Below are 25,843 nucleotides of genomic sequence, written 5' to 3'. Positions count from 1 at the left end.
TGGGAGTCGTAGTCCCCGGCGAGTCCCGGCGACCCCTTCTCCACCGGCGGAGAACTGCATTTCCCAGCTGCCCTTGCGGCGTGGCCGCCGGGGAGCGAGGCGCTGTGACGCCGTCTCGAGCCGCCGCGAGGGGGAGCGGACCGGAAGGCTACGGCAGCGCCGGGAGGCTCCGGAGCCGCCCGAGCAGCTGCGGGGCGGCGGGTAACGGCCGCGCTGCCGCCGCCGCCCAGCTTGGTGCCCTTTTCCCGCTCCCATCCCGGGGCGCCGCCTCCCCTCCCCTCCCCCACCCCCGCAGGGGCGCGTCAGGCCCGTGACCCCCAGCGGCGCGGGGTCGCGGACTCGCCGGAGCGATGAGGGGGTAAGGGGCGCCGCGGCAGCCGCCTCGACTCGGAGCCCTCCGTCCCCCCGCGGCTGCCTGCGCCGTCTCTCCGCCTCCCCCGCCCCGCAGGGGGCGCCGCTGAGGGGGCCGTGGGCCCCAGGCCCTCCGGCCGCCCCGGGCCGAGCCGCCGGCGCCGCTGAGCCAGGCGCGGAGCTGGGGCCGCCGCCGCCCTCCTCCCCGCGCCCCGGCCCCGGCCCCGCCGCGCCATGTGGCTGAGCGTGGGGCTGACCCTGCTGGTGATCGTGGCCACGCTGCTGTGCGTGCTGCTCTTCGTGCTGTGCGGTGAGTCCGCGGGGCCGCGGGGGCGCCGGGCCGGGGGGCCGCGGGGGCGCTGGGCCGGGCGGGCGGAGCAGGGCCGGGGGCGCCGAGCCGGGCCGGGCGGGCGGAGCAGGGCCGGGGCCGCGGGGGGCGCCGGGCCGGGCCGGGCCGGGCGGGCGGGCGGAGCAGGGCCCGGGCCGCAGCATTCACCCTCGGCCCGCTCCGGCCCCTCCCGGGCCGTGGCCGTCCGCGCTGACGAGGCGTTGAGCGCCAGGGCTATCCGGCGCGGGAGCGGCCGGGGAGCCCACCCCGATGCCAGGCGATGCCCTGGGGCCGCTCGGGCACGGCGGAGGCCGCGGGGGTGTTGGCCGAGCCACCTTCCAGTGTGGCTGCTTTCTCTAAAATACGAAGCATTTGCTTTTTTTAAAACTTCAGACAACGCTGATTTCCGAGCGATTTGATTTGCCCTTCTCGCCTCCGCCGGTCTTTTTTTTGACACCTGGTAGGATCAAGCCCAGGAAATGAACACATTGGCATTTTCAAACCCTTGCCTTGACTTTTCCACATTTCTTTTATAGGTGGGGAATGGAAGTGTTTTTGCTAGGGTTGTATTGTAGACGATCTTTATTTTTCTGTGATGAGTATTCCTAACAGGAGTTGTGCATTAAAGTCCAAACTTGGCTTCAGTTTGAACCCAAAATAGGATTCCAAAAGAAATCTTTATTTAATTATTTTTTTAGGTTTTTGCCAGGCAATGGGGTTAAGTGGCTTGCCCGAGGCCACCCAGCTAGGTAATCATTAAGTGTCTGAGGCCGGATTTGACCTCAGGTCCTCCAGGCTCCAGGTCCGGTGCTCTATCCACTGCACCACCTAGCTACCCCAAAAATCTTAATGTTTTGCAAAGTTAATTTAAAAGTGTAGCTCAAGTTAATTTTATTGTAAAGTGCTTTCAACGTAAAGGTCAGAAAATCCAACATAGGTTGTTGATAATGATGATGCTTGAGCTAATGGATTTCTTCAGAAATTGGGCTAAATTTTATTCTTGGTTAAATATTAGCACAATTTTAGACTCTTTTGACACCTTGATACTGAGACCTACTATTAACTAACTAAAAATGCCACTGTTATACCTCTTTTTATTACACTTAGCTATATTGAGCATCTCAGATATTATGGGATTTTTTTGTGGCAACCCTGCCTCAAGCAGTTGCCATCACTCACATCATTTCTCTGTTACATTTTGATATTTTGAAGTTTTTCAAATTTTTCATTGTGATTTTATTTGTTATAGTGATCTAAATTCAGGTATCTTTGATGTTACTATTCTAACTATTTTGTACCACAAACTGTACCCATGTAAGATGGCACATTGTGTGTGTTCTGATATAAGTCATTCCTGTCTCTTCCTCTCTTAGGGCTTCCCTGTTCCTTGACATAACAATATTGAAATTAAACCAATTAATAGCAATTAATAGTCATATAGGTATACTTGTATATACAAAGGAAATAGAATCAATTCATTTCTTATCTCCTTATCCTTTTTGTTTTAAGAAATTCAGGTTTGGAGCTGTGCCCTTAAAAATGATGTAACAAAACCATAAGATAGGTCACAGATAAAGTTTATATAGTCACAGCTTTTTTCTTAATTGAAAAATAAATTTCTCAGTGCAGACATACCTCAGAGATATTGCAGGTTCAGTCTAGACTACCACAATGAAGCAAATAATGCAGTAAATTGATTTTGATTTCCCCCTGCATATAGAAGTTATTTTTATACTACACTATTAAGTAGTCTATTAAGCGTTCAATTGTATTATGTCTAAAACCATGTACCTGCCTTAATTAAAATACATTTTTCCCCCAAAATGCTAATCATCATCGCAACCTTGAGCAAATTGTAATAACTTGCTGGGGGCGGGGGTCTTGCCTCAATGGGATGGCAAGATCAGGGTGGTGGTTGTTGAAGGTTGAGGTGGCTCTGACAATTTCTTAAAATTAGACAACAATGAAATGTGTTGCTTCCTAGAGGCTGTTATAGAATTTATTAATTAGCCTAATTTCAGTATTGTCAGTCTTGTATGAGTAAGGTTTGTGGCACCCCAAACAATTACAATAATGATATCAAAGATCATTGATTTTAGATCACCACAACAGATATAATAATGAAAACTTGTGAAATATTGTGAGAATTTTCAAAATGTGACACAGGAATACACATGAGCCATATCTGCAAAGTGCAATAAAAGGGAGGTTTGCTTGTACTAAACCTCAGGATGCTATCAAATTTTACTTAGGTTCATTTTTTTTCTGATCATGACTTTTTTTTCTAGTTCTACTGCTGCTGTTGACTGTGTTTCATAGTTTCCTTTGAAGGATGAGCATTCTCTTTCCTTTGATTGTCCTGGGCTCCCTCATCTCTCTGTGATAGGTGTTCTTAACCTTTTTTGTCATAGACCTTTTGCCAGCCTGGTGAAACCTATGGACCTCTTCTCAGTTTTAGTATTTTTAAATGAATAAAATGAAATATGGAATTACAGAGGAAACCAATTTTATTAAAATACAGTTATCAAATAGTAAGCAAATCCACAGCTCCCAGCTTATAACTCCTGCTCTGAAATCTCGACAGCTGGAATGAGTTCATTGATCACCTTTATGAAAATTTCCAGATCTTCTATATTTAGCCTCATTTTCTGAATTCTAACCACAAATTGCCCATTGTATCTCTCCAACTGCATATTTCATAAGTCATATTCATCATGTCTAAAGCAGATAAATTCTCCAACCCTTAAGTCTTGTCTTTTTCCTAGAGTGCAAGCTATCCTTCCATTTACCAGGTTAAATCTAGAAATCATCTTGTCATTTTTGTCTTCTTCAATATCACTTACATCAGTTCATGTCATTTATATGACTTTCACCCTCATTTGTATCCTAATCACTACTCCTTTGAAGAATTGGAATATCTTCCTAATTGTTTTTTCTGCCTACAGTCTGTCTCCTTTCAGATCCTCCGCACAGTTGCAAGTTGATATTTCTAAAGCATAGATCTAAGTTTGTCATTCCTCTGCTTATGCAACTTCAGTAGTTCCCTCTTGCTTCTAAGAAAAAATATAGACTCCTTGATTTGACTTTTAAAACCTTTCATGGTCTGTCCTCTACTATTCTAGGCTCTATTAACTTTATCTCCTTTACTTCCTCTCAAATTCCAGCCAAACTGGCCTACTGCTATTCTAAAACACTTAAGATCTTATCACTGAGAGTGCTTTTGGATTAGTCTGCTACTCTGCCTCAGAATCTGTAATTCAAGTGCCACTCCCTATTGAAAATCTTTTCTGATTCTTCCCAGGTGCTGGTTACATCTTCCTCTCATTATTTTGTATATATTTGTATATATTTTATGTTATATATTCTAAATAGAGATTGTGCTCCTGCTTCCACACTCACCCATATAAGCTCCTGAGGGCAGGGGTTGTTTTTCCCCCACATTTATCAAGTATTTAATAATAATAATAATGCTTGGTAATTGAATAATATACTTGTACTCAAACTGCAATTTACATAGATTGTGGATAATTAGGATTTTTAGAATAAAGATGACTGGGTTTTTGGGGAGGAGGGAAACTTGCTTTACTCTAAGTTGTTCAGTCACTAACCCCCATTTAGGGTTTTCTTAGTAAAGAAGCTGGAGTGATTTGCTGTTTTCTTTTAAAACTTTTTATAGATGAGGAAACTGAGGTAAACAGGGTAAAGTGATTTCCTTAGGGTCACATAGCTTTTAAGTGTTTGGTCATATTTGACTGACAGGACCCAAAGTAGTCCCCATGTGATCAGGCAACCTTTTGATCTCAATTTGGTTTCTAAATAGGTTCTCCTACTGTAAGGAGAATTCAGCTTATAAATTATTAAACTGGCTTTTAGTCAGGTAAGCTATATGAGCCATTCCCATCCCTACTCCAAGTAAATACAAGGATTCCAGATGAGTTAAAGATAATTTTCATTATTATCATCAAATTCCTACTCAGTTATCTAATATTTAGTAAACTCTTGATCAATGCCTGTTGATTTGGTGAGGAAGCAGAGAAAAGCTTAGCATTCTTGATGCTTTACTTCAACTGCCAAATTAGGTTGTGTTCTAAGACTTATCTTTGATAGCTTTTTCTTACCCTTTAATGCTGAATGGTTTATAGTTTATTGCTGTTGAAGACTTTAAATCCTTCTCTAGTGCTTAAAAATGTATTAATAGAACTGAATAAGATATTTGAGATAATATAAAAGATTTATAGAATGAAGGTTGTACATTATTAGTGCCTATCAATTAATGTCATTCTCTCTGCCAGGCTCCCAGAAGATTTGGTTTTTTTTATGAGGGTCTGGGAGAGGGGCTCTAAGAGTAACCTTTTCTTTCTTTACTGAATCAGTTTGCATTACTGGACAGCATAAACTAATACAGAATTAGGTGATTACTTTATATTGATTTGAAATGCATAATTTATGAAGACTAGGAATTAATTTTGTGTGCAGGCAGGTGTATTTATATAATTTTTATCTTTATGCATGTACTGTGGTGCAGTAGATCAATTTTTATATAAATTCAGCATACATAGTACTGTACATATTATAAAATAAGTTGCCTTAATTGTTTTTATCTTTACATAAACCTGTGCCTTGCATAATTATTTTAATGTTTATTTAGTTTTGTCCTTGCTCATTCAAATTGGGGTCAAAATTATTTTTATAAAAATATTAAAATGTTATTTATTTATCTATTGAAATATTTATTCCCTTTTCCAACTACATATTTGTATGATAACTGATTTGCAAAAATATGTAAAACAATGTAATTTTTCTCAGTAATATTTTTTTGTTGAGAAAATCACATTTTTCATAAAATGTTACTCATGTTAACAAGTAGTGTGTATTTTTAAATGAGTTAATACATTCTAATAAGTTAACAGTTTTAGTTACCAGTACATATAAATATCAATAAGCAACTCCCATAAACAGAAGAATTCCAGTAGACTTGAAAGACAATTTTTTTTTTGCAAGAGAACTCAGTAGGTATTGAATTAAAATTGCAGCCCTGATTGAAACAAAGCTGGTAAATGAATAATAGCTTACCAAAGTTGGAGCTGACCTCAGTGATGGAGAGAGAGGGCTACGAAGCTGGCATAGTTTTTTAAATTAAAGGTAATGTAGTCAGCAAGCTTGTATTTCCCCCAAAAGGAGTGACCATGTGATTACCACTTGCTAGAAAGCACGCATGCCACCATTGTCAGTGCATATGCAGTGAAAGAAAAATGTTATTATGAAGACCTGGAGAACCTCATTATCAGTTGCCAAAAGAGGTAAGCTTGGTGACTTTAACACCAGAAGGGGTACAGACTATCAGACATAGCAGGGAGTCCTTTGCAGGAATGAAGTCAGAAACAGCAATAGTCACTCATTGAAATCTTGTGCATCTTATAACCACATCACTAACACTCTTCCATTTACCTGAATGTATTAAAACCCTGTGGATATACTGTAACAGTAGATATTATTGGTTTGATTAAAATGATGGAGAAATTTTGAAGCTGCTAAATGAAAAGTGAGAACTCCATAGGATTTACTTGCAGGATAGTTCATCTCTAAGAAGATAGTGTTTAACTCCTTGAAAGTGCAGTTCAAGCTTAGAGAGAATTGTAGGATTCTTCACTCAGTAGGAAAGTAGATGAAATTGTTTTATGTTTATAGTAACAATCCAAAGTACTTTTATGATATCCTGAAGGATATTCATGGATTAAAAGACTTTGGCAATTCAACTACTCAACACTGATGGTGCCACATTAATTAGTGATATGGACATGATCCTGGAGAGATGGACCAAATACTTCAATAGAGTTCTCAACAGACTGCTATCAACCAGTCCTGAAGGCATTGATTGTTTACCTCAGCATTTGGAGTCATTTTGGAGTCAGTTCCTCTTTAGCTGAAGAGGTTTTAAATGCTATTAGACCCCTCCTGTATGGCAAAGCTCCTGGTGCTGAATCTATTTCAACTGAGGTTTATAAATCAGGTGGTCCACTCATATAAAAGCGAACTGAAATCTTCTGGATTATATGGGAAAAGGAGGTTATCAACCCCCAGGAATTCAAGGATGTCTCTACTTCCTCTATAAAAGGAAAGGAAATAGATTATCCTGGGGGGGTGGGAGGGGTCTCTTAGTCACTGCTGGCAGTTTTCTTGCCAGGGTCCTCCTCATTTGGATAATCCTTCACTTGGAAGATGGCTAATCTACCCAAGAGCTAGTGTGGCTTCTTAAAGAGTTGAGGAATGGTTGATATGGTATTTGCTGCTCAACAACTTTAGGAGAAATTCCAGAATCTGAATAGAGATCTACATATAAAGTTTCTTGATCTTGATATGCTGAGGGCTCCTGAAAGATCTTGGCAGAATGTGATTGTTTGAAGAAGTTTGGCCATGTTGTATTCCAGTTTAATGATGGCATGCTTGAACAGGTTCTGGATAATGGATAATGCTTTCTGTTTTCCCATGTCATCAATGGAGTGAAGTAGAATTTTGTGCTTGCTCACAACCATGCTTTTTAGAATGATGTTTTCAGTGATGTCAGACTCCTTCAGCAAGAACAAAAACAGCATCATAGTCAACCTTGATAATTTGATGGCAGATTATTTAACTTGAAAAGACTATAAGCCAAAACTAAAGAGGAGGAAGAGTTGGTGTGTGATTTGCAGATAATTTTTTTTTTTTTTTGCAGATGATTGTGTAAAGAGTGCAACCTCTGAGGCTGAGATGAAACAGAGTATGGATCAATTCTCTGCCACTTGTGCTAATTTGAACTTGAAAACAGGTTCTCTACCATACCATCAACACATAGAACCACTGGTTATAGCAATTGGAGAAATTTTGAATACTGTAAATTTAAAGTTCCCGTACTTTGGCAGTATACTTTAAAGGGATCTACACATGATGTGCACATAATGACATGTGACATATGCCAGTGGTAGCTCAGTGTTTAGGAGGCTCAGATAAGTGTGGAAGAGAAGAGTTATGCTGCTGGTTTATAGAGCTGTAGTACTGACCTCATTTGTTCCTATGAAACCTGGACAGTATACCATAACCATGCCAGGAAACTGAATTACTTTCATTTGAATTATTTTGGGAAGATTATGAGGATCACCTGGCAAGATAAGGTGCTGGAAGTCCTTTCTCAAACTGAAGGTCAAACTCTACTGCAGAAAGTTCAACTCTTATAGGCTGACATTGTTCGAATACCAAACATACACTTGTCTAAGACTAATTTATGGAGAACTAACACAAGGCAAGTACTCCCATGGAGGTCAGAAGAAGCTATACAAGGATACTCTCTCAAGGTCTCTGAAAAACTTAGGAATCAATTGTAAGACCTGGGAAACATTGGCTTAGTATGCCCAGTATACCTCCATCAAAAGAAGGCACTGTGCTTTATGAGCAAAGCAGAATTGCTTTAGCCCAAAAGAAGTATCAGATGCACAAATTTAGGGACATTCCCACTCCAAATGTTCATAAAGAGTATTTGTGCCAAATAAATCTGTGATAGAGCCTTCTGAGCTTGTATTAGTCATCAATCACAATTGGACAACTCTGTACCTTGACCCTGAGATAGTGATGTCATTTTAGTCCTCTTTCAGCACATGAAGGACAACAGCTGACCAAATGACTGGCATAAATTTAGGATTCTTTTTTTTTTTAAGGAAAGATTTTATTTATTTTGAGTTTTACAACCCCCCCCATTCTTGCTCCCCCCCCCACAGAAGACATTCTATAGTTGTTTACATTGGTTCCATGTTATACATTGATCTCAGTTGAATGTAATGATAGAGAAATCATATCCTTAAGGAAGAAAAATAAAGTATGAGATAGTAAAATTACATAATAATGCAATGCTTTTTTTTTTTTTCTAATTTGATGGTTAATAGTCTTTGGTCTTCATTCAAAGTCCATAATTCTTTCTCTGGATACAGATGTTTTTTTCCATTGCAGATAGCTCAAAATTGTCCCTAGTTGTTGCACTTGAAGGGATGAGCAAGTCCATCAGGGTTGATCATCACCCCCATGTTGCTGTTAGGGTATACAATATTTTTCTGGTTCTGCTCATTTCACTCAGCATCAGTTCATGCAGATCTTTCCAGGCTTCCCTGAATTCCCATCCCTCCTTGTTTCTAATAGAACAATAGTGTTCCATGACATCAAAAAGGATTCTTTTTAGAGGTAGAGGTTAGGAAAGAATGTATTCCAGACAGAGAGTGGCCATATGCAGTTTTGTGTATGAAAAACAACAAGAAGGCAAGTTTAGACAGTTTGAAGAATACATGATTGAAAGAGTAGGAACTACTTTGTTGAAAAACTTGGAATGCTAACTAACTGCCCCAGATAATATAGGTATCTATGTATCCCTCTCACTACACACACACACACACAGGTAAACATAAACATGCAGATATAAACATTAAGGAACTAAACAGTACTAAATATTTGGGAAGACCAGAGAGGCCTTTGGAGGGGGTTTTTAAAGGATGCTAGGGATTCTGTAAATTAGAAATAGGGATGAAGTATGTCCTAATTGTGCAATACTACTTGTAAAAAGGCACAGATGTGGTACTTGTAGATTTCAGTATGGACAGTGAACAAACCAGTTTCTTCTCCAGGATAGAAGATGGATAAAGGAGTCTGATGACATAAAGCTGAAAAGTATATAAGAAGCTAGAGTGTATTCAGTTTTTAAATGCCAGGCTAGACTTTTGTATTTTAGTAAAGACTTAGATAAGAAGCCATTGGAAAATTTTCTTTGTGGAATAAAAGAGTTACTTGGTCAGTTTTACTTTAGAACTATTTTGGGAGGAGCTTTGTGGAAGATGATGTGTACATACACAAATAAAAAAAAACATTCAATTGGGTATAGGAATCTATCTTACCCTACAGAGAAGTAGGACAGAAAAGGATAAGACAAAGGGGTGGGTTGATAAAAGGGAAAGTGAGTTAAGGGAGACAGTAATCAGAAGCAAAAACAGATTTTTGAGGAAGGAATTGGGGGAAAAGAAAGAAGGATAAACAGAAAGAAAATAGGATAGAAGAAAATAAAGAGTAATCACAACTGAATGGGAAATGAGATTTCCTTCAGTGAAATAAGAGGGAGGGGAAAGGATAAGAGAAAGGGGTGGGATGATAAAAGGGAGGGTGAATTAAGAACAGATTTTTGAGGAGGAATTGGGGGAAAAGAAGGATAAACAGAAGAAAATGGGATCGAGGGAAATAAACAGTAACTGAATGTAAATGAGACAAAACAAAAAGGGATAGCAGAATGGATCAGAAACCAGAATCCAACAATCTTGATGTTTACCAGAAACAGTACTTGAAACAGACAGTCATGATCTCTGACAAATCAAAAGCAAAAATAAACTAATTAAAAGGGATATGCAGAGATATGACATCTTGCTAAAGAAAAAGAACCAAAGACAATGAAGTAAATCAATTCTAAACATACATGTACCAAATAGCATAGCATCCAAATTCTTAAAGAAGTCAAATGGACTACAGGAGCAAAAAGTAAAACTCTACGAGTAGGGGATCTCAGCATTCTCCTCAGTTATTCACCATAAAGTAAATAAGAAAGAAGTCAAGGTGATGAATAGAATTTTAGAAAAATTAGATGATAGATATTTGGAGAAAACTAAATGAGAATAGAAAGTATACTTTTTTTCTAAATTGTATATAGCACCTTCACAAAAATTCCATCTTGTTATGGGCATAAAAACCTCACAATCAAATGCAGAAAAACAAATATTAAATGTGCCTTTTCCAGCCCATGCTGCAATAGCTATTACACTTAATAAATGACTGCAAGCATAAATTAAAAAGATATGTGGAAACTAATATTAATGAAAGAATGAGTCAAAGAACAAATCAATAATTTCTTTAAAGAGGATAACAACAATAAAACAACATTCCAAAATTTGTGGAACCAAAATAGCACTTAGGGAAATTTATATCTCTTAATACATATATATGTATATATACATATATATATTATAAAAGAGAAAGTGCATGCAGATCAATGAATTGAGCATGCAATTAAAAAACAACTTAGAAAAAGGAACAAATTAAAACTACCCAATTAAATGCCAAATTGGAAAATCCTAAAAATCAAAGGAAAGATTAATAAAATTGAGAAAAAACACACTGAACTAATAAATAAAACTAGGATGTAGTTTTATGAAAAAATAAAATAAACTATTGGTTAATTTAATTTTTATAAAAAAGAAAATTAAATGGTCAAAAATAACAGGGTTGAATACTACCAATGAAGAGGAAATTAAATAAATTATTAGGAGTTATCTTGCCAGTAAAATTGACATCCTAAGTGAAATAGATGAATATTTACAAAAATATAAATTGCCTACGTTAATGGAGGAAAAAATGTACTGAATTAACTTTATCTTAGAAAAAAGGTTGAACTCCCTAAAAATAGGACTGGATGGATTTTCTAGTGAATTCTACCAAATATTTAAGGAACAGTTTATTCTAATACTATGATAATTATTTTGAAAAAAAGGAAAGAGTCCTGTAAAATTCCTCTTATGATACGAACCTGATTTTGATAACTAAATCAAAGAGACCAAAAACAGTGAAAGAAAATTATAATTCAATTCTCCTAAATAATATTGATGCAAAATTTTTAAATAAAATTCTTACAAAGAGATTATAGCAATATATCATAAAGTTCACACATTGTGACTCTGTGATTTTTTACCAGGAATGCAGACATGATTCAGTATTAGGAAGAATTAGGATCATAATTTGACCATATTGATATATAAAAACAAAAAATCATATGATTATATTGGTGTAGAAAAAAAATTAACAAAAAACCACCCATTTTTGTGAAAAACAATAAAAAGCAAGGGAATCCTTAAAACATTTCCTGAAATGACAAGTATCTCTAAAACCCAAAGTAAGCATTATTCATAATGGGGATAAATTTACCCAGATTCAGACTTTACCCTATATCAAATCTTTCTGGGACCACTGAAAACTTGCAGATTCTCAACCTGTCTGAGATCCTGGAATAATACAGTGTTTAATATCCTAAGAAAAGACCAGACATCAAGTCCAGAGTCAGGAAATACAAAAATAATTGGAGGTCTTTTTTTTTCTTAGGTTTTTGCAAGGTAAATGGGGTTAAGTGGCTTGCCCAAGGCCACACAGCTAGGTAATTATTAAGTGTCTGAGACTGGATTTGAACCCAGGTACTCCTGACTCCAAGGTCGGTGGTTTATCCACCGCCACCTAGCCTCCCCGGAGGTCTTTTTAAGATTGTTAAAAATTGGGAATTTGAGCAGTGGTTCATAAATTGAGGAATGAATAAATAAGTTGCAGTAGAGAAATGTAGAGAACTATTATCAGGATTTAATAATTCATGATTTGAGAGAATCAATGATGAAACATGCTACCCCTTCCGTTAGGTGAATGAAGAAAGCAGAAATTATTTTTGGACATGGTAAATGTGGAAGTTGTTTTAATTAACTGTACATATTTGTGATGAATTTTGTTGTCCTTGTGTTCTCAATTTGAGGGGATGGAGAAGATAGAGTAGGAGGGTAAAAGGAGGATCTGTTTAAAATAAAACATTTTTTAAATTTAATATTTGTTTATTCTCATTTTGTACGATGATTTTTTAATACATTAATAAAATATTATTGTTTAAGAGTAAACAAAATACCCCTCCCCCAAAATAGGCTCACTTGAGCGATAAAGGGGAGAGGGAAAAAAATTAAAATTAAAATAATAATAGTAATAATTGTAGGTATGGCCAAGTGGCGCAGTGGACAGAGCACCAGCCCTGGAGCCAGGATCGCCCGAGTCCATATCTGGCCCTGTACACCCAACAATTTCCCAGCCGTGTGACATGCAAGCCACCCCAACCCCACTGCCCTGTATAAACCAAAAAAAGAAAAAAAAAGACCTAAAATAAAATAGTAATAATAGTAGGGGTTGGCTGGGTGACAGACAGAGCACTGGCCCTTGAGCCAGGAGCACCCAGGTCCAAATCCAGCCTCAGACACCCAACGATCACCCAGCTATGCGGCCCCAGGCAGGCCATCCAGCCCCATTTGCCCTGCCACCCCCAAATAATAATAATAATAAAAACATGTGCTTCAGTCTGTGTTCCAACACCAACAACTGTGTCGTGGGCAGATTACATTCTTTACATTTTTTAAGATAAGTTCATCACAAAAGTTACTTCCATATTTTTCCACTGTTGCCATTACTGATCACAACTCCCTCCTTTGGTATTTCTCCACTACCATGTGCTATATTTTCTCTTTCCTTTCACTGACTCTGCTGTAGGGTAGCTGAGTGGCGCAGCAGACAGATCCCTGGTCCTGGGGCCAAGAGACCCGGAGCCCCCATACCACCCTTTAGGCCCATCATCCACTTGGCCCTATGGTCCTGGCCAGGTCATCCAATCCCAGCCCCTTGCAAGAAGTAAAAAAGAAAATGCATTATATCTGACCACTCTCACCCCCATGGCCCATCCTCTCCTCCATTCACATCCCCCCCTTCCCCCATCTCCTTCTTACTCCAGATTCCCATACCCCATCGAGTATATATGCTGTTTCCTCTCCTAACCACCTCTGATGAGAGCAAAGATTTTCTCATTCTTCTTGCCTTCCCCCCTTCCATATCATTGCAATAGCTCATTGTAATAAAGAAAAATCTTATATGAAATATCTTGGCCTATTCCCCCTCTCCTTTTTCTTTCTCCCATTACATTTCCCTTTTTTCTATTGACTCCATTTTTACACCATATTTTATCTTCAAATTCAGCTTTCTCCTGTGCTTCAACCATAAAAGCTCCTTCTATTCTGCTCTATTAACTGAGAAGGTTCATATGAGTATTATCAGTGTCATTTTTCTATGCAGGAATACATGCAGTTCATCCTCATTAAGTCCCTCATATTTCCCCCCTCTCCTCCAATCTCCATGCTTCACCTGAATCCTGTATTTGAATATCAAACCTTCTGTTCAGCTCTGGCCATTCTAACAGGAGCATTTGAAATTCACCTGGTTCATTGAAAGTTCATCTTTTTTTTCCCTGGAAGAGGACATTCAGCCTTGCTGGGTAGTTCATTCTTGGCTGCATCTAAGCTCTTTTGCCTTCCGGTATATTATATTCTAAGTCCTGTGTAATCCTGACTGCAGCTCCACAATATTTGAACTGTGTCCTTCTGGCTGCTTGTAATATTTTCTCTTTGACTTGGGAGTTCTGGAACTTGGTTATAATATTCCTGGGGGTTGGTTTTTTGGGATCTCTTTCTTGGGGAGATTGGTGGATTCTCTCCATTTCTATTTTACCCTCTGCTTCTAGGATATCAGGGCAATTTTCCTGTAGTAATTCTTTGAAAATGATGTCAAGGCTCTTTTTCTGATCATGACTTTCAGGTATTCCAATAATTTTTAAATTATCTTTCCTAAATCTGTTTTCTATATCAGTTGTTTTTTTCAATGAGATGTTTCACATTTTCTTCTAACTTTTCATTCTTTTGGTTTTGAAGTATTGAGCCCCGATTTCTCGTAAATTCATCAATCTCCACGAGTTCTATTCTTTGTCTGAAGGATTTGTTTGCCTCAGAGAGCTTTCTTATCTCTTTTTCCATCTGGCCAGTTCTGCTTTTTAAAGCATTCTTCTCCTCAATAACTTTTTGAACTGTTTTATCCATTTGACCTAAGCTGGTTTTTAGCATGCTATTTTCTTCAGCATTTTTTTGTATTTCCTTGACTAAGCTGCTGACTTCATTTTCATGTTTTTCCTGGATCTCTCTCCTTTCTTTTCCCAGTTTTTCTTTTAACTCCCTCATTTGATTTTCAAAGTTTTTTTGAGCTCTGTCCTAGACTGAGCCCAATTTCTGTTTTTCTTGGAATCTTTAGATGCAGGAGCTTGTGCTTCCTCATCTTCAGACTGAGTGTTTTGATCCTTCTTGGGCTCACAGGCAAAATATTTCTCAATGGTGTTCCTCTTGTTTCTCTGCTTGCTCATTTTCCCAGCCTTAGCCTGTTTTGGGGGTGCTTCCTGAGCTTTTGGGACACTCCCACAAGGGTCTCAGTGTGTGAGGCTCTGTCCTCCCTCCTGGTCTGTGAATGACCATAAGTGCCCCCCTCTGCCACAGGGCTGAGGTAGGGGGACCCTGCTGTTCTATGGAGGTCCTAGACTGCGATCAGGATCTGAATGTGGTTAGAACCCCAGATTCCTGTACCAGGGGCAGGGCTAGGCAGTCTCTCTCTTCACTCCCCTCCCTAGGTTCAATGGGCTCATGCCCTGGGGGCTCCTGCTTACCATCTCTTCCTGCGTCTGTTTCCTGGATCTGGACTGCCTTGGCCACACTGTTGTGTGCCCTGAGTGCTCGGCTTCAGAGGTCCCCGGCTGTTCCCCAATTTGTGCCTGGTGCTCCCTGGGTTGTAGGTCAGGAGACTCCCCTGCTGCTGTGAGCCGTGGCTCCCAGCTCCCTGGGGCTGCCTCCGGGAGGCTGAAGTTCTTTGGCTCTGGCAGGCCACCCCTCTGGCGGGCGCCCCTTCGACCCCGGGGAGCAGAGCCTTTGCTCTTTTCGGGGTTACCTTAAGTAGGAGAATTGCCTCACTGCATCCCTTTATGGGTTCTGTCTCTCAAAAATTTAGTTAGAGTCCTTAGTTTATAAGTTTTATGAGAGAGCACCGAAGACAGGATCCTCTCTTGTCACCATCTTGGCTCCACCCCTCTTCAAAAATATTTTAAAAAAATATAGACTTTTTTAGTGAACTTGAATCTTATTTAAAGGAAATGATCATTTTTGTTTCAATAATTTAAAGGCTCAAGTTTATCTAATTCTGTTTTATCTAATTCAGTTAGCCAAACCTAACAGAAAAGAAAGTAAAAGCAGCTAGCTATTTAATCCTGTCCTTTACATTATTGAAAAACTGGAGGCCACTAGGAGCGAGCTCTCCTATTAATATTCTTCATCTCAAGACCCCTTATTGCTGTTATTTTGTATTTTTCCTAGTGTCTGGCAAAGAAAGTGATCTTTCTTATCCAGGCCACCATCCCTCCAGATATATTTGATCCCCTCCCCTCCCATCTTCTCTGTAAAATTTCATCCACAATCATCCCCCTCCTCTGAAATCTTCAACCTTCCTTGTCTATAACCTCTTTGTCTATGGTTTTCAAACACTCCCAAGTTATCCACTGAAATCCCCTTTATTTTATATTTTCTGCATGAACCCTTTCCTGATCCCTTCTAATTACTAGTGACCTCTCTCCAAAACTGCATGGGTGAACATATGTAATTCCTACATCAATTAGATTTTTGGTCAAAAGTTAAAACTGTTGAATTCTCATTCTCACAATTAATTAACAAAGTATATTATGAAGATAGATATTTATATATAAAGCTGTTGTATAGAGATGGAAAATATTGCCATGATATAGCTATGGTTATGAAGATTAGAAAGAATTGAAAGGAATGTTAGGATCATCTTTCCAAACCCCTCATTTTATGAATGAGGGAAAAAACATCAACAGAAGTAATTGTCCAAAGTCAATCAGTTAATTAACAAGTATTTATTAATTGCCTACTTTGAGCCATGTACATGTAAGCCCTAGATACAAATGCAAAAATGAAACAATTTCTACAAATAAGTTTCCCCATTCTAATGATGGGGAAAACAAGTACATATAAAACTGTATATGACAAATATGAAATGAGTAAGTCCAAATATATACAAAGTAGTTAGAAATGGAGGGCACTGGCATGGGTGATCAGGAAAGGCTTCAAGCTTTGAAGTACAGAATAATGCTGAGATTACAAACTGGAGATGGAAAATTGGAAGAGGATTATAGAGAAAGAAAAAGCAGAATTCCACAACTGATTGGATATGGAAGTGAGAGAATGTAATGAGTTGGTAATGCTAGAAGACTGGAAGAATATACTGTGGCTTTCCTTTGACAGAAATAAGGAAATTTAGAAGGGGGAGAATTTAAGGAAAAGGTAATGATTTCAGTTTTGGAAATATTAATTTTGAAATGTCCCCAAGGACATTCATTTTCAAATATTCAATAGGCAGTTGGTGATGCAAGACTGAAGTTTGGGGGGGGGGAGATAGACTGGAATAAAAATCTAGGGGTTAGCTGTATAAATATGATTTTTGAAGCCATTGAGTACTGATGAAATTACCAAGAAGGACAGTGTGAAGCTGATGATAAGCTGATAAAGGACAGCGAGAAGGCGATCACTTTTCTTTGCTAGACACTAGAAAAAAGACAGAATAACAGCATTAAGGGGTCTTGAGATGAAGAGAATAGGACAGTTCACTCCTAATGGCCTCAAGTTTTTCAATAATGTAAAAGACAGGATTACATAGCTAGTTGCTTTTACTTTCATTTCTGTTAGGTTTGGCTAACTGAATTAGATAAAACAGAATTAGATAAGCTTTAGCCTTTAAATTATTAAAACAAAAATGACTCCTTTAAGAAAGTGCAGAACCATATCAAGTGCAGCAGATAGATCATGAAGATTGAGGACTGAGAAGACTATCAGATTTGGCGATTAAGAGACCATTGATAACTGGATCGAGAGTTTTCAGTGAAATGATGAGGTTGGAAGCTGAAGTGAAAAGAGAGGAAATGGAAGAAGTGACTATGTAACAGGTTATATTCTAGGAGTTGGGCTGATAGAAGGAAGACTGGGATGTATGTCTAAAAGGTTTTTGAGGAGGAGAGATTTGGGCATGTCAAGAAAAAGGGCCTCCTCTTTGCCAGAGATACAATGGTAGAAAAGAATGGGAAAAGAAGCTGACTTTTTGATTTCAGTTTTCTAAGAGTCAAGACTTCCACCTCCCACCCCCAAATTGAAAGGGAACAACAGTGAGCAGATCAGAAACTATGGAATGGTTGAAGAAGAAAGAGAAGGTTGGAAATTGCTTCTTTGAGGAGTGAAATAGGGAATTGCTTAGGGAGGAATAATAAAAGGTCTACCTTGTTGCATTAAGGGGCAATCTGAGATAAAATAACATTTTATAATATACCAGCCAGCTTGGTTATGAGACCTCTTCCATTTATCTTAGTGGTTAATTTATAGTGAAATAGAGATTATAAAGAATTATATAGTATATAAAGCACATTAGATATTTCATAGGCTGGGGTAAGATAGTAGAGTGGAAAAAAGTGTAGACTTAGAATCAGTCACAGAGACTCAGTTAATCATTTAACTAGCTAACCTCTCTGCATCTTCTTCTGGAAAATGAAGATAATATTTGAGATTATTATTAGTCTTTAGCCAGGCATCATATTGGGGAAATGGGGACTTTAAGATAAATTTGACATAGACTGTTTTCTTAAACTTAGAATCTGACTTTTGGGGTGTAAGCCTAAATAAAATTGCAAATGTTGAAGACTGATAAGTGCACGTGTATTCACACACATAGAGACAGCCATAGATACACAAGACACACACATATATACCCCCCACCCACACACACACCCTTTTCTTCCTGACCCATGTTCTTCTGGGCTCTCCTGGACTCTATAGATTGTCTTTTCTAGAATGAAAGGAAGGTTGTAAGGGGGGAGAACTGAGTAAAAGAGAGATTATAAGATGGAGGATTTCATTCAAAACTTCCTTAATGATTGTAACACCACACATGATATTGTAAGATGGATGTTCTTCCTTTTGAGTGTCCAGACAACCCTCTCTAAATATTCTTAGTTAAATATTTCCTTTATTTTCTATCCAGATGCTTTCCTTTTTACTTCTTCACTATGCCCTTAAGCACCATCATCTAGTAAGATTGCATCAACCCTAGGATGTACACCCCATCAATATTCTTGACCCTTGGGACCTCTCTGATTGGAAGAAGAGAAGAGGCCCTCTCAAAACCTCCTATATATAAGGAGGGTGCCCAGGCTAGCCTTTTCTTTCTTTCTCACTACCAAGTCCTTTGGACTTGTCTCATCATTTTCCTTTCTCCCTCACTCCTTTCCCCAAGCTTTTCAACTTCCTTTTGAGTGTGCTCTTCTTTCACTAGATCGTAAGTTTTTTGAGGGGGAGGAAAGACTCTCTCATATGTGTATCCTCACTGCTTGGCTTAGTGCTGGCATTTAACAAATGTTTGTGCCAACTGTACTGTTTTAGGAGCATGATTCTAGTCCAGGATTTAACACAGTCTAGTGATCCTTGATATTTATGGATTGAAGACATTAGAAAAAGTAAAGGATTGCCTTAGACAAAATGCTCTGAGAAATTTGAATAGGAGATAATTCTATGTTAAGCCATTGGTCCATAAAACTTTTAGCAAACATTAATAAACTATTATTATTATGGTAAGAATTATGTGCTAGGCATCCCCTGCTAGGCTTAACACAACAGCTGTTTTACCAGAAATTAGAAGGTGAGGTGCCTTTAGAATTTTGAAAAGTTCTCTAAGCCCAAGTAGTTCAGTGGATAGAATGCTGGACATAGTTGCAAAGACTTGAGTTCAAATTTGATTTTAAATACTTACTAGCTGTTACCCTGAACAAGTCACTTAATCTCTGCTTCAGTTTCAGTAAAAATTTTAGTAATAAAGTGATCATTTTTGTAAAGTGCTTTGCAAACTTTAAAGCACTATGTATATGTATATGCTTGCTACTATTGTATGGTAGCCTTTGGTTAAGACATGCTCCTTATTATAAGAAACTCATTCTTTTACCTTGATATCTTTGTCTGTACTTGGCCTTTTACTCCTCCATAACAACCCCTGCACTTCTCTTGCACAAGATTCTCTCAATATTCAGGACTGATTGACTGATTTTTTTTGGTTTCTAAGGATAAGCCTCCTTTGCATCTCTAGATTCTGAGTGTGCTTTAGAAGAATGAGGAACAGATCTTTTATACCCAGAAAGAAATTTAACAGTAACTGGGAAGGCATGGATTATAAATGGTGAATGGATTGACAAGGGTCTTCCTGTCCTCAGCACAGTAAATCTGCATTATATCTTGCCTTCCAATATTAAAAACCCTCCTTAGGGAATCTGAATTCCTTCATATGTTACTTTGGAAGGAAAAAATTTGAGAATGCACCAGAGAGCTTTTTCTCAAGGAAAAAAAATGACAGTTCTTGCCCCAGTTATAAATAAAAGTTTTATTCTGTGAGCGCCCTGCATTATTGAATTTATAAGCAATAACTAGAACCTCTTCTTTCCTTGTAGAGTCTTCCAAACCTGGCCAGATTTCTCTTATTTGAAATTGATTTGTATTTGCTGGCACCTAAATATTGGATGAATAAAAGTTTAAGTAGTATATCCATATCTTTGTACCTATTAATTTAGTAGGGGGAATAAAAAAACACAGAAAACTGAGATTCTGGATAAACAGTCTAGATTGGGGTCTTGGTACAATAGGGGTAAATTGAAGAGTAGGACATGACTGAAACAACTGAATAATAATAGGGTTAAAATCAGGCACAATGGGTAAAAGGTACAAGGTGGCAAATCTAGTTTTGATGTTGAGAAAAAGAAAACTAAACAAAGCAAAATGAAATGCTTCTTAACAATTAGAGCTCACTTAAAATAGAAAGAACTAGCACCAAGACTTTTTTTTTGGTGGTTTTCAGGCAAGGACTGGATGACCCTTTGTTAAAACCCTTGTGTATGGGTTGATCTAGACAACCACTGAAACCCCTTGCAACTCTCAAAAATCTGATTCACAAATTTTATAACCAAATAACTACCAAGGCCTTCTGTGAATCTGAAATTTGAGATTTTATGAGTATGTAAAACCTAAAATGAGAGGCAAATGTGAAGGTGAATGTCCTTTTGAGAGGCATCTGAGACCCATAAAACATAAAAAGTACAACTATTCATTTGGTCAGTTTATTTTCTTAAGGAGGAAAGCCTGACTGCTAATGTGAAAACAAGTCATCAGTAAAATAATACCAATGCAAATGAAAGAATTTAAGTAATTGCCATTTATATCAGAGTTTTTGCAGGTGTGCTTAAAGAACAAATGGGGAAAATCTGGGTGCTACTCAGATTTCTTACAAAATGCTAATCATTGGACTATGCAGTAGTCTAGGGGCTTTTGTGTGAAATTGTATAGTTTGAAGTAAACAATCAAAGAAATGACAGCTAGAAAGAATTCTTGGAAGCTTTTGTTTCCTTTGCTCTGAGAGTTTCAGGGCAAGCAAAAGGAATTAAGATTTTAGATAAATGCTGTAATGTCTGATTTTTTTTTTAAACTTTTAATCAGTTCTCAAATTTAGAGTAATATTTGATAAAACTATTACTACCATGAAAAGAGATTAAATAATAAAAATGAAGAGTAAAAATTCTCCTCTCAATAGTGTTACAGTATTGTAATGTCCTAATCTCATAATAGGTATCTTTAGCAAAATTTTGGTCTCTATGCAGTATTTTCATAATAATTCCATTAGAATTTTGAAATAATTTTTATATGACATTGCCAAAGATTCAAGTACCTTAGCTTTGTTAATATATCCTGTACACATTTTCTCATTTATTTCCTAAATTTAATTGGGGATGGAGATGAGGATATAAAAGGATTTATACTGTGTTGAATTAGATTTCATTGAATCTTTTAAAATTTAAAATTTGGAAGTTTTATTATAAGGACTTTGGGGGAAAAAACACATCTTCACACTGAATCTTGGGAGTTGGGGAGTTAGGAATCTTTTCCTAGCACCGTGTTTTTTAAAAACATTTCTGTGTGCTTAGTCATTTTAATCTTCCATTGTTTTTTAGATAAAAGAAATTAGCTTGCTTATTTGAAATTAAAAGGAAGTCTTGTCTCTATCAAAATTTCAGAAATCATTCTATCCTAAATTGATATTTCATGAAATAATTAAAAAAAATTTTTTTTATTTCTACAGGTTGGTATGTTGTTTGGCATCTGTTTTTGTCCAAATTCAAGTTCCTCAGAGAGCTAATAGGAGACACAGGATCACAGCAGGGAGATAATGAGCCTTCAGAATCTGAAGCAGAACCGGAGTCTCCACCTACTCCCCTGAGGATCAGACCCAAATCTGTCTGGCATCGGAGGCCACCTGTAGAGGAGACCTCGACCTAACACAGTAGCACCTTGGGCATTTCTCCTTAAGAAATGATGAAAGGGGGCTGCTTCTATGTGACTCAGTGGGTTTAAGATTTACTGAGATTCTGACTAAAAGAATCTGTATTCTTGGATTTTAAGTTAGGCATTTAGAAGACGTTTGCATGAAAGCCATATAGAAATAAAGGGAATATAAACCAAACTAGACCATTGCAAGTTTTTCCATCTTAAAAAAAAGTAGCCATGTGTACCACTTCCTGGTTCTTTTATTTCCTTCTATTGATCTGACTATGGTAAAAAGCATAAAGTAGTTTTCTTTATAGCACAAAGAATATTTGTTAGCAAAATTAATTTGACCCTTTATTGAATTTTTTTCAAATATTTGTTTCTATGTGATTTATTTTTTTTAAACCCAGGATCAACTGAAGGATATTTCTTAAATTCCAACTTTAGAAAGAGGTTTTCATATTTTTTTTTTTATGGAAGGACTCTTGATAAATTCATTAGTTTTGGAGATATTGGTCCTCAAAATATAGTGAGATGATTGCAAAGGTCTTTTTTTTTGAGAGAGAGACTAGGTTAGATAATGGTTAAAACTTGCATACATGTACAATAATTGTTTCTAGACTTCCATGATTGTTTTACAAGAACTTCAAACAAAGTATTTACCAGAGACAAAAAAGATTTATGGGCTACTTATCTTCACTGTTCATTTTCCACAGTTATTACTTGACTTGTTCAAGTACTAATAACATATTCATCCCACTATATAATGTCTAAGTATTTTTTAACATTATATATTTGGTACCAAATATCTTTTTTTCCTTGTTCCTCTCAAACTAGTTATCTTATATTTTTACAAAACTTCATATACCCCATTTTAATCTTTTATAATATTATGTAATTATTTTGGGTAGTTTGTGTTTCATGCTGGTGGTATACTTGTTTAATGGTGCAGTAAATATTTCTTGAATTATTACTATTGCACACAAGTTTTGTCAGTGAACTGATTAAAATTTTTTATTGTGACTTCAGGAATTCTGAAAGAAGATTGATCCAAAGACCATATTCCCTTCCCCTCACCCCAAACTTTTGGGGAAAGATCAACCTTAGAATTTATGTTTTGGGACAATCTGTCTTATGCTTGATTTTTTTTTTTAAATAATCCCTGGTTGATTTCTTACTCTTTGTCTTATTGGTGTTAAAACACTGTTTTTGAATAGGTAAATATATAAATCATTAGTCCCAGATTTCTGGAGTGACTTGTGTAAATCACAAGGGAAATAATAAAACAACCACCTAAATAAATCCTTTAATTCTGAGAAAAGAATAGCTAAAGTGAAAATTTTAGGTTAACCTATGCTTACCATATTTAGCTGAGAAAACACTAAATTAGCTAATAGCCTTCCTTTTGTACTAGTATTATTGTAGAATGAATGTCTTGGCCCTTCCCTAGTTATTATAAAGAATGAGCATTCCAAAATAATTGTTTCCACATGGAAGAGGAAAAGAAGGGAAAGAGGGGATTACTTACGCTATAACTATTCTTTGTTTTTGCAAGGTTATAATTTTCAGGAAATTTTGTACTTAACCTTTTTTTATATTGGGTTAGAAGGAGGGAACCCATAAAACCATTGATAATTACAATCCTTGCTCCACTTATTAAGTCATGGAATCTGAATTGACTTCATTATCTCCTAAGACTACCTGACTTTTGGGCCAGCTCTGTTATTAGGAGGCTTATCCTTCATTTAGCCAATATCTAGCCAATATAATTTTGTGGAAAAGGAATCACTGATTCTTGGTAATATAAAATTCCTGTAAGCTATAAATTGACACTGACTGGTTTGTTAATTCAAGATGTTAGATTCCCATATTTCTGAGGTCACAGTGTAGCTTAATTGAATTTTTCTAGTTTTATTTATAAGTGAACCCTTTCTCTCCCAAACTGTCCCTTTTTTCCAGATTTATTCATTTTTAAAGGATGTATCACACTTCCATATTATATCATATTATAGTTTTAACATTCAGAACACATTTGTAGCCATTTTCTTAAGTGGAATCAAAAGAAAAATGGATGGCAAATACTGTATGCTTATTGGAATATTAACTTCTTTCTAATTCTGTTGGCAATTATTTTTTATCTGAATAATGCACCTTCTTTACTATGTTTTCTAATCTTTTAAGAACAGTAGAAATAGCCCATAAATATTTTCAAGTTTTGGAAGTTCTGCTGTAAAATATGTAAATCAGAATAACATTTCATTAGTTGAATTCTTGTATGCTTAGCATGATGGTGACCTTGAACCAAACTTCATTTTTATGAGAAAGCAGATGCTGATTCCAGAACTGAATATTTACTTTAATCAAGTGTATAGTACTATGGAGAGTAATTCTGTAGTTCAGAACTGAATCTTTGTTTGTCTTTCCCTGACTCTATTTCCAAATACTCCTCTTCCTTCTACCTAAGAGGATATGTGTAGCTTTGTAGATTAGGTAATTTGAATGAAGATTGGCCAAATCAGTTGCAGTGCTGTGAATTAGATGCCAATAACACTAATCCTTTGAATAACACTGTTAAATGATGCTCTTGATCTTGATAGTAAGCTAAAGTTAGACTTTGAAATCTTTCTAATGAATTGATAATGAAGATGTAAATGCATTACAGGAATAAGAGAGAGAACCAGTTAACAGACTTTTGGCCAGTGTCCTATGACACTTAAATGTAATGGACTGCTGTGTAACTTCACAAAATCATGTGGTTCTGTTTTAGTACAAGTATAGCTTTTCATAAGGTCTGCTTTTAGAATATTTTAACATTTTTACCAAAATACATTTTGTAAAATGCAAAACAACTCATCTTTTTATTTTCACAAAAGAAAAATCTTAAACACAAATCATTTAATCAGTGATGTAATCTTCTAAAAGTGGCATTTGTCTTTGAAAAAAGTATGCCTTAGTGTCATATCCCATTAGTGAATGTAACTTTAGGTTTTCACTTACCAGACTTCAAATATTTCCTTATTTGAAGCTGCCTCTTAATAAGGTGAACAGCAATCAGAATATATACTGTTCAAAGCAGTTATTGGAATAGCTTTTTGCTATGAAATCTAGACTAAACACTGGGTATTATCTGCTTTCAATGATTAGATAAATTATGGTTTTGAACCTAGAAAGCATAAAGAGTTTAATTCTCTTTTAAAACCATCAGTAGAGGGTTTAAAAAAATATGTTAACAAGCACTTGCTGACTTTTATTTTGTGGTGAATGTTTAATGTATATCCAAAAGCTTAATTCTATGCAGCTCATTCACCGAATACTGCTGCTGTGGCTACTTAACAGTAAATACTGTGTGATGTGCTGCAAAACATTGTCAACTCGCTGCTTGATGTTAGGTTTACATTGATTAGACTTGTGTTATTAAAGTACTTTTTTGTACAAAGATTATATATCTTTTGGAGATTTTGAGGAATGTGTGTAAGTGGTTATTTTGCCTCTTCATTGTTCAAAGTGATAACTGTTAGCTATTGTACCTGATGCTTTTGTGGTTTGTCTTTATCATGTTTCTTTCAACTGTTTCAGTTTAAACTGACTTTACATAAAATAAATAAAAATGGAAAGCAACTAAATAATGTAGATGTCTACAATTCTTAGGGTACAATTAATAAGCATTAGGTTTATTCATTGGTCCTAGAATAAATTGAAAGCTTGTTTCTTGGTCCTGGAATTATCTGAAAGTTGCTTTTAGTTTGTTGGTTTAACAATTAGTACTAGTGATTAGCTGATCTAGCATTGATCTTGTTAAAGCCAAAAAAATCCTTGAAACCCAAACCCAGAGTAGTCCAGTCTAAAGGTTATTACATTTCTCAACTATAGGAGTTTATACTTTGTTGATATAATACTTTTTAATTTACTAATGAATCTTCTAAATATATTTAGTGACCTTTATCTCTCTGAATTTCTATTAATGAAATAGGCATCCACTTTTAGGTAAAAGGTCACCTGAATACATATAAACAATAGAACACAAACAACAGAAGGGATCCAGATTTTTTAATAAATGACATATGGCCCATCATTTTATCCATTGAGGCTT

At 37.0% G+C, this 25,843-nt stretch overlaps 1 protein-coding gene across 1 annotated transcript; it reads left to right on the top strand.

Annotated features, from left to right (window-relative positions):
• The first annotated feature begins 302 nt into the window (after positions 1 to 302).
• On the top strand, positions 303 to 25,379 carry SMIM13 (small integral membrane protein 13). The gene is made up of 2 exons (XM_074208031.1): positions 303 to 661; positions 21,569 to 25,379. Exons 1-2 carry the CDS (start codon positions 586 to 588, stop codon positions 21,763 to 21,765), a joined length of 273 nt encoding a protein of 90 aa, XP_074064132.1. The 5' UTR covers positions 303 to 585; the 3' UTR covers positions 21,766 to 25,379.
• Positions 25,380 to 25,843: the final 464 nt, after the last annotated feature.

The sequence above is a fragment of the Macrotis lagotis genome, chromosome X, assembly GCF_037893015.1.
Source record: "Macrotis lagotis isolate mMagLag1 chromosome X, bilby.v1.9.chrom.fasta, whole genome shotgun sequence".
NCBI classification, from domain to species: Eukaryota; Metazoa; Chordata; class Mammalia; order Peramelemorphia; family Peramelidae; genus Macrotis; species Macrotis lagotis.
Note: the sequence above shows the minus strand (reverse complement) of the source record. Positions and strands in the feature narration are given on the sequence as shown.